At 60.9% G+C, this 15,488-nt stretch overlaps 2 protein-coding genes and 1 pseudogene across 2 annotated transcripts in view, besides 1 other annotated feature; all 3 read right to left on the bottom strand.

Moving 5' to 3' along the window:
• Positions 1–4,334, bottom strand: part of ABCA3 (putative ATP-binding cassette protein subfamily A,member 3) — a gene marked incomplete at both ends in the record, with an annotated part of 5,412 nt that extends 1,078 nt beyond the window's left edge. Inside the window, one exon of the mRNA XM_001681538.1 lies at positions 1–4,334. This exon is cut by the window's left edge and continues 1,078 nt beyond it. Coding sequence (XP_001681590.1) covers positions 1–4,334 — 4,334 coding nt within the window.
• Positions 4,335–6,190: 1,856 nt separating this feature from the next.
• LMJF_11_1230 lies at positions 6,191–7,212 on the bottom strand (annotated as a pseudogene).
• Positions 6,191–7,212: a sequence feature.
• Positions 7,213–9,566: 2,354 nt separating this feature from the next.
• On the bottom strand, positions 9,567–14,897 carry ABCA2 (putative ATP-binding cassette protein subfamily A,member 2; the record flags this gene model as incomplete). The annotated part of the gene is made up of 1 exon (XM_001681536.1): positions 9,567–14,897. One exon carries the CDS (start codon positions 14,895–14,897, stop codon positions 9,567–9,569), a length of 5,331 nt encoding a protein of 1,776 aa, XP_001681588.1.
• Positions 14,898–15,488: the final 591 nt, after the last annotated feature.

The following is a 15,488-nucleotide window of genomic DNA, read 5'->3' as shown; positions in this document are numbered from 1 at the left end:
ACCGCCGGGTAGTCCACGAACAGAACAATCAGCCAGAACGCAGGGAACTCCACGGCCATGTACAGCAGCGGCCACCCAAGCTGGTCCATGTCCCAAACACTGGTTGCAGTGCCCATGGCCAGCTTGCTATCCAGCATCAGCAGCCCGATTAGCCCCTCGCCGATGCAGTACGACGGGATCAACCGGAATCCCCACCGCATCTTGTCTGATGTGTCCACGTTGCTCGGATCCAGCGTCAGCACGTACACCAGCATCAACAGAAGGAACCCGGCAACAAAGCCGACACCCATCACGATCGTCTGCGCAGACGAGTGTTCCTTGAACAGGAAGCTCAGCGCGTACGCGCCAGCGGTGCTCGTGAGCCCGTAGACCATGAGCAACACAAACGTGCCGCCAACGCGGTCAGGACCGACGAAATCCTGCCGGTTGAAGATACAGAAGATGAGGATGCACAGCAGCGTCGTGACAGAATAGGCCGCCATGTCGAATGTATAGTTGGCCGCCCAGTAGACGAGGAAGCTCAGCCCGCACAGGTCCTGCAGGTGCCGCGACCCGCACTGCCGCTCCTTCACCACCCACGCAACAGGGTTCGATGGCAGGAACGTGAGCGGGATCATCACCAGGGCGCCAATGAAGATGAAGCCCAGCTGCGACTGGCTGGCAGGCTCGTTGAACAGCTCCGCCTCGTACCGCATGAACGCGCTGTCGCGGCCGAGGAAGGACTTGATGAACAGGTCGTAGTACGTTGCGAGGCTCAGCCCAGCCTGGTGGTGCGAGGAGGAGTTGTACAGGAACACGTTCACGTTGGTACCGCGCCACTCATCCGCAAATCTCAGCAGCGCCGTCACGTTCCGATCAATGCACGACACGGCGCCGTAGCGCGGCATGTCGTGCACGTACCATGTATCCAGCAGGTAGTCCGACAGCGCCTGCGCACCCGTCAAGTGAGTCTCGTTTACCTCGTAGTCCACCGCGCCCGTCGGCGCCCCACCCCACATAACGTCGCAGAACGATGTGTCCAGCACTGACGTCGGCCGGTTCGCGAACATCGAGTAGTTGTACGTCAGCGACTGAGGATCTCGGTACTGCACGAGGTTCAGCAGCATAGCAATCAGGATGCACACAACCGGGCACACAATCTGGAAGCACTGCATCTTGCGGTCCCGCAGCGCGCTCCAGAAGCGCTTCACGATCATCGCACGGAACTGCAGCCATAGCGCTGACGGCGCCACCTCGCAGTTCCAGATTAGCTCCACGCCCTCCTGCGCTGCAGCCTCGCTGCGGCCCAAGATGTCCTCCTCCGACACCTTCAGGAACACCTCCTCCAGCGTCGTCGCAGCCAGCGAGTAGCCGCGGATGCCGTCCGCCTCCACGGAGTCAATCTCGTTCAGCAGCGAAGGGAACTGGCTCACGCTCTGCACAGGCAGCTGGTACGACACCTCACACCCGTTCCGCCTAAGCAGCTCCGCGCCATCCACCGTTCCAAGCACCACGTCATCCACAGCATCGAGATCTAGCTCGGGGTCGACGGAGATGACGATGTTGTAGCCGACGCCCAGCCGCGACTTCAGGAAAAAGCTGCTGCCGCTGCACTTCAGCCGCCCGTGGCTCATGATCCCGATTCGCTGCCCCAGCAGGTCCGCCTCGTCCATGTAGTGCGTCGTCAACAGGAGCGTGCGTGAATGCGACATGCGCTTCAGTAGCTCCCACGTCTGCCGCCGAGCGCCAACGTCCAGCCCTGCAGTCGGCTCGTCGAGGAACACCACCCGACTTCCGCCAACAAACGCGACCGCGATCGACAGCTTCCGCTTCTGCCCGCCCGACAGGCTCTTCGCGGGCTGGTCCATCTTCTCCAGCAAGTCCGTCTCGTGCAACATCCGGCACATCGCGTCCTCCAGCTCCCACCCGCGCAACCCCTTGATCCGCCCAAAGAACTCCAGGTGCTCGCGGCACGTCAGCTCGCCCCACAGAATGTTGTGCTGCGGGCAGTACCCGATCTGCTGCCGCACGTCCGCCTTTGCCGTCCGCACAGAGCTGCCGTAGACGTAGCAGTCGCCCGCGTCCGGCTCGACCATCCCCGTCATCATGTTCAGCACCGTCGTCTTGCCGGCGCCGTTGTGCCCCAGCAGCACAGAGATCTCGCCCTCGCGCATCCCCCAGTACAGGTTGTTCACCGCAACGAACCTCTTGCCGCCGCGCAAGTACTCCTTGCGAATACCCTGAAATGACACACAGTCATGCGAGTAGTCAGTCTCCTCGAACACGCCGTTCTCGGCGCGCCCGTCGGCGCCGCCCTCCAGCACGCGCGCGCTCGACCCGCAGCACCACCGCACCGGCTCCGTGATGAAGAAGAGCGGGTGCTTCGGTGTGCCCCACTCCTGCGGAACAGCGGCGTCCAGGTACAGCATCAGCGCGTAGTACATGCAGAGGTCCACCGCCAGCATCACCAGCACAACCGCCAGCGTCGGGTTGTCGCGATTCGACATCATCTCCGCCGCGCCGCACCCGCTCCCAGACTCGTGCAGCAGGAACACGTTCAGCGCCGCAGCAAACCCCGTCGGCGAAAACACGGAGAACCACGTCACGATCAAGCCGTGCGCGTTGGTCATGGCGAACATCGGGATCACAAGGATAAAGTACACCACCGGCGCCACCAGCGACGCCAGGCGCGACTTGCTGAAGAAGGCAGCGATCATGCCGGACAGCGGGATCGTCGTGAGGGCGAAGAGGCAGAAGATGAAGAACAGAATCAGCGGGTCGCTCTTCGTCACGTATGTCAGCTTCAGCATCACCACGCACAGCGCGCACGTCGGGACAAAGATCGCCAGCTGCACAATGAACGCGCTCACGTAGAGCGTCCACTGCTTCAGCCCCATGATCAGCATCGCCTCGCGGATCCGCAGCTCTTTCTCCAGCACGATGCGCTTCGTCTGCTGCGACACGCTGTACAGAAAGGCAAGGGAGAAGATGAGCGGTAGTACCTGTCGCGCCTGCGCCATCAGCGGCACGCGGTTGTACTCTGGAGTGGCCGTGGCCGCCATCATCTGCGTCATGTTCATCCGCGCGTCGTGGAAGGTGTTCAGGTAGAACTCCGACACCAGCTGCTGCAGCGTGTTGAAGCCGGATAACATGTACAGCTCCGCCGTGTCGAACAGCACCCCGCCGCTGTACGCATCGTCGTACGTGGTCGCAAACGACGGCAGGGCGGAGTTGTTCATGTGCAGCACAAGATCCAGCCCCGCCTCGCCGATCTGTCGCAGCTCCACGATCGCCCATACACGGCCACGGCGCTTCCCAGCGCGGCGAGCCTCCGCGACGCTGCTGTACACCTGAAAGTCCGTCACGTATTGAAACAGCCCAGAGGTCCTGTTCATGTACGCAATCAGCTCCGAGGTCACGCCACGCTCACCTACGAAGTATAGATGGCCGCTGCACAGAATCGAACTGTAGCGTGTGTTGGCGGCGAACCCGGCCATGGTTTTCGCGATGAAGGGCAGAAGATAGCGGTACGCAGACAGAGCCGTCCACTGGAGACCAATGAGCGTGTCGAGGGTGGGGACAGCTGACAGCCATCGCCAGTAGTAGCTTAAGCCTGCAGTGATGAGTTCCTCCCAGTCGTAAGATACACGGCATATCTCGTATTCCGCCGGCAGCGGAAGCATGCTCGGGTCGCCATCGCAGATAAAGGTGATGATGCTCTGTGTCTTGCACTCCCCCGTGACAGAATCACAGGTGGTGTAGTCCATGGGCTTGCAGCGTGTGAATTCAGCCAACGTTGGCGTCCCTTCTGGCTGCCTCATGCACGTGAAGTCGTAGGTAGCCGGTGCACGAAGACCGGCCGCACCGATGTTGCCAGACTCCAGATTCGTGGAAACGTAAGTCATCTCCTCGTTGTACTGCGTGCCCCAGATGGCCCACAACGCAATGGACACAGCGATGAAGATCAGTGGCACGGCGATATCTAAAAGCAGGTCCAGCTTGCGCCGCCAGAGCTCCCGTGTCGAGCGTGCTACTACAGCGAGCAGCTGGTCCACGAAAGAGGCGCGCGTGGGCATCTCATAGGCGTCACTGAAGCTGTCGCTGTCTTCTGGGGACCCCTTACTGCCGCTGCTCGTGGAGGTGTCCTTCTCTGACACGGTGCTCGTCCTATTTGGCCCCAATGAGAGACCACTAGACGTATGCATGTCGAATCCGGTAAAGTTAACAGTTCGGCTCATCAGCTCGTTGCGACGCATCGCACCCAGGCCGGCGCGCCGCTTCGAGGGTGAGTACCAGCTACGATTAGACGCCTCGGAGCTGCCAAGCGGGTGCACGGCGGTGGTCACCGGCTCCATTGACTCGTCGTCATCCTCGTCCCCTCCGTTGTAGGCACCAAAGCCGTCCGATACCACGGCCGCAGCAGCCGGCGCAGGAGGCTCCACATCCAACAGCGCAGCGTGCAGACTCGTGTCCGGATCGGGTGTGTCGTACTGGTAGCCATCAGCCACCACCTCGCCCTCAGTCGGCTGCACTGGATCGAGGGAGTCGTGCGGTGCATCATGGGCAGTAGAGAGCCTCCCATAGCCGAGCTTGAAAGTAGCACTGGAATTCAGCGACAGGCGCACGAGCCTCTCCTGGCTCGAGCCATCGAAGGTGCCAGGGTCATGCATGGTTAAGATGTAGCCGTGGAAGCGTCAGCGCGGCGGCAGGGCAACGAAAAATAAAAAAATAAGGTGAAGGCACCACACCAACCACCACCACAGCGACAGCGACCGCGAAGCAACGCGGAGGGACAAAGAGCGGCAGTGGCTGATGGACACGAGAGAGACGAGGGCGGTGCGAATGAGAGACGCACGCTCGTGCAGAGGCCAGCGGAGAGGAACAACACCCGCAAGGAAGAAGGAGCGGGGCGCGAGACCCGCCACGCCGGCTCGGCACACGGGGCGCCGAGGACGAGCAGACGCGCACACGAAAAGCGGAAGAGGCGAAGCGCGTGCGCTATGCTGAAACGAAAAAGGAGGCCGCACCAGCAGCAGCGGCGGGGTGCGGAAGGGGGTGGCAAGCGTGTCGAGACGCGATGCCGCCACTTGCCAGTATGCGAAACGAATAACAAACCACTAAAAGAAAAAAAAAGAATGGCAGCAGGTCAGAGACACCGTGCACTCGCAGGCACGCTCACCCGCACATGCACTTGCGCCTCGCAATTCTCACACATACAGTAGGCGCGCACACACACACACGCACGCACGCGCGGGAGCCGGGCAACGTCCACGCGGGTTCAGCCTATGAACGAATCAAGGGCCACTTTACTCTCGCCACTGAGCATTCGTATGGTGACTTTGTGTTGGTTGATCACCCACCGCCACCAATGGGCGTGCACGCGCGCAGCCGTTGGCGGGTGCAGTCGAAAAGGATGTGAGCAGGAGGCCTCCACTGCCGCTGGATGCAAGCAACATACACGATTCAAGGAGCTCTGGAGACGAGCTCGTTCGGCACCAACTCCTTGGCAGCGGCGCTAGTATGCTTCTTCCCGTGGCGGTGTGGCACTCGTTCGCACTCGATGTTACGTGAGCGGTAGCAAATGGACTGCGATGTTGTCGAGGATACCCGGGACATATGCACCCAAGCGAGCAGCGGAAGAACAACGGAGACAACATGAAGGATAGTGAAGAGAGACTGCACCGGCAACACACAGACTGCGGCTCCGAGGAGAAGAATCGGAACCGACACTGCGCCAAGTCACTGTGGATGGAAATTCCCCCTCCCCTCCTCGGGAGTTAGTGGATGAAAATGGTGAGCAGCAGCTCCAGTCATATAGCGCTTACCGCTACCTAGGCGGCAGCAGAGGGGCTCCGGCCGGCAATCTCACAGACAGAGACACGCAGCAAGAGCTTCGCACGCCTAACGATAGAGACATACTCCTCGGCGATGTTCTCTCCTCCGCACGCACACTCACGCGTCGTCTTTTCGGATGCTGGCATGGCAACCGTCCAAATTCTCCCCGAGCCAGCATACTTCCGCGGTTTTCCGACACAGGGAGAGCGCCGCACGAGCGCTCGCACAACAGATACGAAGATCAGCAGCGCCAAACCAACAAAGAAAACTGCGAACGCACGGCAACCGCACCGCTCCTGCGCCGTTGCTGGCACGCGCATGTACACAAACCAGCCTCTCAACACAAATCTCAACACGCACTCCTCAGCTCCCCTCACCTGGCAGCCCGCGACGCCTGGACAGGTTGGCCAATCGAATCCACTGTATGGGCTGTCTGCGACACGCTGTAGTCCGTGATGTGCAGCTGCTCCTTGTTCGCCTGGAACGTCTGGAACACGTCACCGAAGCCGCGATCGCGCGGCAGCTGGTACACGAACCGCCGACCCTCGCCTTCGTTCCGCACAGCGTCGGGGAACGCCGCCTGCATGAACGACGCAAAGCGCTCCGCGTGCTGCGCCGACGCCAGCCGCACGCTCACCTCGAAGGCGCTGCCGAACTTGTTCTTCAGGTGTACCTTGTCGCCGACACACCGCACGTACCCGCGCACCATGATCGCCACAATGTTCGCAAGCGCCTCCACCTCCTCCAGGTGGTGCGTCGTCAGCACAACGGAGCAGTGCCCTGCGGCGCGCTGGATCGCAGTCCACACCCCGCGCCGCGCCACAGGGTCCATGCCGGCCGACGGCTCGTCCAGGAAGACCACCTGCGGACCGCCCACCGGGCGCGCCAATGAAGATGAAGCCCAGCTGCGACTGGCTGGCAGGCTCGTTGAACAGCTCCGCCTCGTACCGCATGAACGCGCTGTCGCGGCCGAGGAAGGACTTGATGAACAGGTCGTAGTACGTTGCGAGGCTCAGCCCAGCCTGGTGGTGCGAGGAGGAGTTGTACAGGAACACGTTCACGTTGGTACCGCGCCACTCATCCGCAAATCTCAGCAGCGCCGTCACGTTCCGATCAATGCACGACACGGCGCCGTAGCGCGGCATGTCGTGCACGTACCATGTATCCAGCAGGTAGTCCGACAGCGCCTGCGCACCCGTCAAGTGAGTCTCGTTTACCTCGTAGTCCACCGCGCCCATCGGCGCCACCCTCCAGCACGCGCGTGCTCGACCCGCAGCACCACCGCACCGGCGCCGTGATGAAGAAGAGCGGGTGCTTCGGTGTGCCCCACTCCTGCAGAACAGCGGCGTCCAGGTACAGCATCAGCGCGTAGTACATGCAGAGGTCCACCGCCAGCATCGGGTGCACCCATGACACACACGCGGAGAAGGCGGCAGCAGGGCAAGGGGAAGGCAACGGAGAGGAGCATCGACAAGCGGTCTCCTTTTCGACGTGTATTTGGTCTGCCCCGGCAGCGCATGACTCTTCCCGTGGCGCTGGCGCTCCCGCTATCGTCGCTCGTGGTGGAAGGCGAGTGGACGCCGCTCGCGTACAAGGCGCGGCAGCACTGCGGTCGCGCCGTCATCCCAATCCGTGCGGACGATGCTCCGCCACGGAGCAGCGCCTGCCCACACGCAGCATAAGGTGGAAGGAGAGATGGCGCCCCCACCGTCGCTGTGACGCTGCACGGTGTCGGGAGGGCTGCTGGAGGAGTGATCAAACAAGTTGCGTGTGCTCGCTTCGAGGGTGCACGGAGAGGAGGGAGGGGGGGTCGACGCGGGGGCAGGGGCGGGGAAGTGCAGCAGTCGGAAAGACCAGAGAGCAAATATGGCCAAACAGCAAAACGAGAGAGGCACGCATTGAAGTGGCGACGGCGCTCGGAAGATGCAGGTCGGGCACAGCGCCTTGTGTGTCGTTGGCGTCATTTTTCGCTGCGTGCGGTCGCACCGCTTCGTGCTGCGGCTGCGGTGCTCTCAAACAAGTGTGCAACGCATCACGCACAATCAGCACCGGCGGCAAAGGTCAGCGGCACCAGTGAGGCACAGGGAGGGGGGTCGCACACGCCTGTCTGCTCGCCGCCATCACCCTAGTCGCTGGGCTGCCGCACCGCTCCAAAGAAGCCGCCGCTCGCGGCTTTTGCCCCTTTGCTGTGCTGCTGCACTTTACCCGTGTAGCCGCCGCTGTGTGCATCCGCGGCGTGCTATGCGGGTGCGTGTTCGTTGTTGGTCTGCGATCGAAATCTGCCGCAATCTTTTTTTGTTGGGTCTGCATAGAAACAGCAAGCATCGTACGCTGAAAAGGACACGGGAGAGAGGAGGGAGTCAGCGCCCATGCACACACGCGCATCGAACAGCGCTTGGCGCTCTGGCACGGAAGCGGGAATTCAGTGGAGCACGGGAGGCGGTGGTGGTGTGTGAGGAGACATCATCGGCAGACCACCCACAACTCGCGCAGCACAAGATACGGCAGCGATGCCAGAGAGACGGAGAAAGCACGGCGCCAGCAGGACACGCACGCATATATATGTATATATACGCGTATATGCATGTAAGCGCAACCCCCCGCACACACACACACACACATGCCGAGCGAACGCAATCAATGATTAAGTCCACAGTCGTTGCACAAGTAGAGCCACAGCACCAATGGCCAAAAGGAGGAAAGAAAATCATTACTTTGAAACGAAAACGGGGGCCCCAAGAGCGTAGCACAGCAACTGTGCAGAGAAGCGACCCGACGCGCGTGCGCACAAAACAACCATGCATATATATATATATTTAGATATATATCACCCACATGCATCGCTATATCAATAGATACACAGCTGTATAGAGAGAGATGTGTGTGTGCGCGTGTACCTTCTGGATAAGCAAGCTGCGACGGGGATGAGAACACGTGGACGTCGGCAGCAACAATAGAAAAAGCAAGCACGCACGCGCAGATGCACGTCGTCATCATGAAAATAATAGGCGAAGCACGAAGAGATGAAGACAAGCAGAAAAGAAGAGCGGAAATCGGCCGACCCGTCGCGACAAGCGGAGGACACTCGTAACAGCGGAAAGGCCGAGAACGAGCCGCGCCCTACACATACACACACATACACATGTATATACATACGCATACTCACACACATACATAGAAGAACATGCATGTATATAAATACACATGTCTGTCTCTCTATGCATACATATGCATGTGCATGCATGTATATGCACATACACGTGCGCGTATAGTGATACCTAGATGTGTGTATAGAGAGAGAGAGAGACCCCCACAGCGCTCGAGCGGTGGGCACGGCACGAAACGCAAAAAACGACGAGGCGGACCACCCACCCCCACTCGACGCGAGGCAAAACATAAAAGCACGCACAGGCAGGGGGAGCAGACGCAAACACGAGAGCGCTGCGCATGGCTGGGCGGGGCGTTCACGAAAACGGCGCCGTGTAACGAGGATGAGACCAGAGGGCACTGCGCACGCACTGCAGCGGTGCAAGCTCAAACGGAACAGGCGCGCTTCAGCCCTCAACGTCTGCCTTGCCTGAGGTTGTTTTTACGTCCTCGCAGCATGCCAACAAAGACAAGAGACACGCACGACTCCGCCTCCTTGCCTCTCCTCCGCTGCTCCCCCACGCACCCACCCTCACGCCGCCACAGCAGACAATCGCGGCAGCCCCGCTTCTCCCTTTCCCTCGCCTCTCCAAACTACCACCGCGCTAGCAGCAGCACCTGCAGTAGCTCTTCGGCGTCTGGGCAAGCTGCTCCGCCTCCTCAGCCTCGTGCTGCCGCTCGGCCTCCTCGCTGATCTGCATGAAGACCTGCTCAATCGACGTCTGTGACACGCTGTAGTCCGTCGCCCCCAGCGCCGACGCGTGCTCCTCCATAAGCTTGAACGTCCTCGACAGCTTCGTGCCGCCGGGCAGCCCGAAGGTGAAGCGGCGTGCACGGTACTCGCGCAGCAAGGATCCCGGGAAGTTCTCGCTGAAGAAGTTACGCATAGCCTCTTTCAGCTCCTCCTCCTCGGAACGGATGCGCACATTCACCTCGAAGCCGGTGCCGAACTTGTTCTTCAGATGAGTCTTGTCGCCGATGCAGCGCAGGGTGCCGTCCACCATGATCGCCACGCGATGCGCAAGCGCCTCCACCTCCTCCAGGTGGTGCGTCGTCAGCACAACGGAGCTGTTGTCGGCGACGGCCTCGATTGCGGTCCACAACCCGCGCCGCGCCACAGGGTCCATGCCGGCCGACGGCTCGTCCAGGAAGACCACTCGCGGCCCTCCAATGAGGGACATGGCCACAGACAGCTTGCGCCGGTTGCCACCGGACAGCTCGTGCGCCAGGGTATGCTTGTAGTTCGTCAGCTCGCACAAGGCCAGCAGCCCCTCCACCACGCGCTTGCGACAGTCGTACGAGATGGCCCGCACGCCCGCGTACAGCTCCAGGTGCTCCTCCACCGTCAGCAGGTCCAGGCACGCGTCGAACTGCGGGCAGTACCCGATGCACCGCAGCGCCTCGCGGCTCTCCGTCACGATATCGTTGCCGCAGATGGACGCGCGGCCACTTGTCGGGTGAATCTCCTGGCAAAGTATCGAAATCGTCGTCGTCTTACCAGCACCGTTCGTGCCGAGGAACCCGAACACCTCGCCGGGGCGGACGCCGAAGGTGATGCTGCGCACCGCCACCTTGCCGTTCGAGTACACCTTGCTCAGGTTCTCGACGCGCACGAGGTCGCTCTGGCGCGCCTCGCTCTCCAGCACGCTTCGGCGCTCCGCCACGACGTCCTCGTCTTCGTTCTTGACAAAGTCCGGCTCCGCGTCAGGGTTGTGGAAGAGCCGCTGCATCCGCTGCTGCCGTCCGGGGTGATCCAAGAAGAGGGTGACAACGACGTAGAAAGGCAACCCGGCAGCCATGTACACGCACGGCCAGCCTACCACGGACATGGACCACGGTGTGTTTGTTGTGCCGACCGCACCCTCTAACTTCAGCTTCGCGAGGTTGTTGATGCCTTCGCCGACGCAGAAGCTCGGCACAATGCGGAAGATCCACGGTAGGACTTTGGCCAGCTCGTGTGTGGAATCGAACACAGACAGCATCAAGACGCAGAGAACCAGCAGGAAGCCGGTGATAAAGTTGGCGAGCATGACAACGTTCTGAGCTGCGGAGTGCTCCTTGAACAGGAAGCTCACAGCGTACGCCATGGCCACGCCGGAGAGGCCGTAGAGGAACAACAGCACGATGGTGGCGCCGACAGCCCTCGCACCAATGTACTCACTGTGGCTGAAGATAGCGAAGACGATGAGGATGAGGAACATCGTGATGACATAGCAGCAGATGTCAAACAAGAAGTTCGCGAGCCAATAGACGGAGAAGTAGAGCCCCGACACGTTCTGCAGATGTCGCGCCTTGCACTCCCGCTCCTTTACAATCCACGACACGAACGTGGACGGAATGAACGTGAACGGGACCATGATGACGATGGCGGCGATAAGGGCGTAGATCGAATCCTGGGCTTCGACCTCGGTCTTGGTTCTGGGCATCGCTTCGACGACGGTGGTCAGTACACGGGCGTTATTGCCGCGGAGCCGCATGTAGTAGCCGTTGTAAAGGTTGTAGAGGCCGATCGCGCTGGAGTGCAGGCCCGAGGTGTTGTAGATCACGGCCGAGACGGGCCTGCTTGCTGGCGCGAACGGTGCCGGGAAACTCACCGTGTCGAGGCACACTAGGCCGGTGTACCGCTCCGCCACGTGAGTGTCGTACGTTTTGAGCATGTAGGAGGAAAGCGTTGCGATGGATATCGCGGATGGCGGCTGCACCGTAACGGCTCTCGACGAGAATGGTATGCTCAAGTTCATGGCCCGCTCACATCCGACCACGTCGATCTCGACCGCTGTGCCGTATAGGTCGCTGGAGAGCGTGATGGCTGGGGATAGGAATAACTTGATGAGCATGAGTAGCATTGCAAGCAGCACACACAGCATCGGGCACACAATCTGGAAGAATTGCGTCCGGCGGTCGCGCAAGACATTCCAGAGCCGCTTCCACAGCATCGCCTTGAACTGGCTGCGCAAGACACCGAGATCATTCCCGATGAAGCCGACATTCCACACATCCGACGGCTGCGGTGGTTCCTGGTAAACACCATCCACGGTGGCGATGTCGGTCACCGCGTTCATGTAGTTTTCAGATGAGCCCGCAGATGCCGCAGCAGCCACTCGTGTCGTCGCGGTGAACGGCGCCGTCAACTGCTCCCGCTTCCGCTCCATCTCTTCCTTGGCCGCCCCCTGCTGCGCAATCTGAATGAAAATCTCCTCCAGCGTCGTGGCAGAGACACTGTAGGCGTTAACGCCAAGCTGCGAGCCGCGGCCCTCGATCTCGGCAAGCAGGGCGGGGAACGCTGCCTTGGTCCTCATGGGAAGACGGAAGGCCATCTCTCCCGCACCAGACCCGAGCCTTGTCGCTGACGGCACGTGCTCCCTCACCACGCCGGCAACGGCCATCCAATTAGCATGGGCGACGACGGAGAGGGTGAGCACGTAGCCGACCCCGAGCTTCGCCTTCAAGAACATGTTGCTGCCCGCGCACTGCAGGCAGCCCTTGTTCAGGATGGCAACGGAATCGCCCAGCAGATCCGCCTCGTCCATGAAGTGCGTGCTCAGAAGGATGGTGTGGCACTTGGCCATGGCACGCAGCAGGCCCCACGTGTATCGCCGCGCGCCAACGTCCATGCCGGCAGTCGGCTCGTCGAGGAACACAAGACGGCTGCCGCCGACAAACGCAATGGCAGCCGACAGCTTCCGCTTCTGCCCGCCCGACAGCATCGTCGAGGAGCAATCGCGCTTGTCCTGCAGGTCGACGCCGGCGAGCATGCGCGAGATCGCCTCCTCTTGCGCAGCGCCTCGCAAGCCCTTCAACGCCGCGTAGTACCAAAGGTGCTCGTAGCACGTCATGTTCGGCCAGAGGATGTTGTGCTGCGGGCAGTACCCGATCTGCTGCCGCACCTTCTCTAGCTCGTTGCGGACAGAATTGCCGTAGACGTAGCAGTCGCCCGCGTCCGGCTCGACCATCCCCGTCATCATGTTCAGCACCGTCGTCTTGCCGGCGCCGTTGTGCCCCAGCAGCACAGAGATCTCGCCCTCGCGCATCCCCCAGTACAGGTTGTTCACCGCAACGAACCTCTTGCCGCCGCGCAAGTACTCCTTGCGCAGTCCACTGATGCGAACGGCGTAGTCAGCATCGCGTTCTTCGACGTCCTCGAACACACCATCCTCGGCGCGCCCGTCGGCGCCACCCTCCAGCACGCGCGCGCTCGATCCGCAGCACCACCGCACCGGCTCCGTGATGAAGAAGAGCGGGTGCTTGCGGGTGCCCCACTGCTTCGGCAGGACCGCGTCGAGGTACAGCATCAGCACCAAGTAAATGATGAAGTCCATAAACAAGATGATGATCACCGCAAGCATTTTCGGCGAGTCACGGAAGTAGGTCAAGTCGGAGGCCGACATGCCGCTGCCCAGCTCGTGCGAGAAGAGGATCCCGATGCCGACAGCGAGGCCGGATGGCGAAAGAAAAGAGAATCCGGTCTGCGCGGGACCCTGCAAGTTCTGCACCGTAAAGAGCGGAATCGACAAGGCGAGGTAAATGAGCGGCGCCAGGATCGCCGACAGGCGCGCCTTGTTGAAGAACACCGCCATGAGCCCCGACAACGTGATGACGGAAAGTGAGTAAAAGAAGAACAGGAAAAAGACAATGCCGAAGTTCGACTTCGCCAAGTACGTCGCCCGCAGCAGAATCGCCATGATGAGCGAGACGGCCGCGTACTGCACCACGTAAATCAAGAACCACGCCGTGTACATGACCACTTCAGACAGCCCCATGATTAGCATCGCCTCCCGCAAGCGCAGCTCCTTCTCCAGGACAACGCGTTTGGTTATCTGCGACACCGGGTACAGGAAGCCGAGCACGAGGATAAGGGGCACAAACTGCCCACCGTAAGCGAGAAACTGATCGTCCCTGTAGCCGCGTGTCGGCGCGGGAAGCAGCAGCAGCTCCTTTTCCGGCGTGCTTGTCGTACCGAGTACCCCTCTCAGGAAGTAGTGGTACACGGTCTGCTGCAGCGTCGTGAAGCCGGAGAGGATGTACATGGCCGGCCCCTTCACCACCACGCCACCGATGTAGTAGAGTGCCGACATCCACTTCGTTTGTGGCAGCGCTGTGGCGTTCAGGCGAATGGCCACCTCGAAATTTTCCGCTGTCAAGCTGCCCACTTGAATGATACCCCAGATGGGCGGGTCGCGGCAGGTGCGGTTCTGCACCCTCGCTTCCGCCTCTGCCACTGTGGCGAAGGTGCCGCCGTAGACGTACTGGAAATAGGTGGAGGTGTTGCGGAAGTACGCAACGAGCGCCTCCGTCTCAGTAGACTGCGGCGCAAAGTAGAGGGTGCCGGTGGATAACATGGCGGAGTCCAGCATCTGGAAACGGTCTAACGAGGCACCGCTCTGCTGGTAAAGGAGGCGCCATGCCCACTGCAGCAAGATCATCTCGTCCACCGTCGGCACACGGGTCGTGTTCTGTGTCACATAGCGGCTCATCGTAAAATACGACTTCAAAGCGTAAGTCTGCAGAACGCAGAGACCCACCGGGGCGCCGGTGAGGTTGTTCTCAGCGCACAACAGCCTCGGGTGCGTTAAAGGCTTTCTCAGGAACTCGCGACACTCCAGGAGGCCCTCGATCGGGACACCGCCGGAGAGTGTCGCGTTGTAGCACATCATGTCCTTCGCCTGCGTCATCACCGTATTCGTCATAGACTCTCCCGCTACGCTGAAGTAATCAGACGCCGGGACGAAGCCCTTCTTGATGACGCCCCACAGGGCAATGGAGCTGACAAGAAAGATAATCGGCGTGATGAGCTCGCACGCCAACGACAAGGGGTCGCGGGACTGCAGGATGAGCATGCGCTTCACCGTTACAACAAGCTGAAAGCAGAAACTGCTGTAGTCACTGGACAGCTCAGTGGACGTTTCCGAGCGGCGTTGTGCCTCAGTCGCGCGCATGTAGACATCGTACCTGTCTTTGCCGTCCTCCAGCGCATCGCCGGATTGTCGTGCGAGACCACCTTTGTGCGAATCACCTCCGCCACCGAAGCCGGCGCCGCTCTTGTCGGCCTCGTTCACGTGCCGCAGCTCGACCCCACCGTCCCCCGGATCACGCTGCGCACTTCTGGTTGATCCGCTCTGAACCCCTCCATCATCGAGCGGCTTCACAGACGTGTGCTGCCGGGGCCACTGCACCGCACAGTTGTCCGGCGAGTTCTCCGTGTCATCGCACAGCGCCGTCTCACGTGCACTTCTCCACGGAGGCAAGCTCAACCTCGCTGGGGCGGCGCCTTCGCCCTGTGTCCTGCTGTCGTCCCTGTCCATCGCCTCTAGCTGCGCCTTGTACGAGGAATCCTGTTTTGCCACTGCGCCACGCGCGACGGTTCGGGTCACGGACGGGTTTTACCGTCCGCGTGCGTGTCTTGCGGCTCTCTCCGTGGCACGCTATGAGCGGGTGCCGAAGTGCTGCACTAAGCACACACACACACACACACACACAAGCTGGGGGTGGAGGGTGAAGGGGGGGGGAAGGAAGTCTCCCAGGAAAGG

This window comes from Leishmania major, chromosome 11 (genome assembly GCF_000002725.2).
Source record: "Leishmania major strain Friedlin complete genome, chromosome 11".
Taxonomy (NCBI): domain Eukaryota; phylum Euglenozoa; class Kinetoplastea; order Trypanosomatida; family Trypanosomatidae; genus Leishmania; species Leishmania major.
Note: the sequence above shows the minus strand (reverse complement) of the source record. Positions and strands in the feature narration are given on the sequence as shown.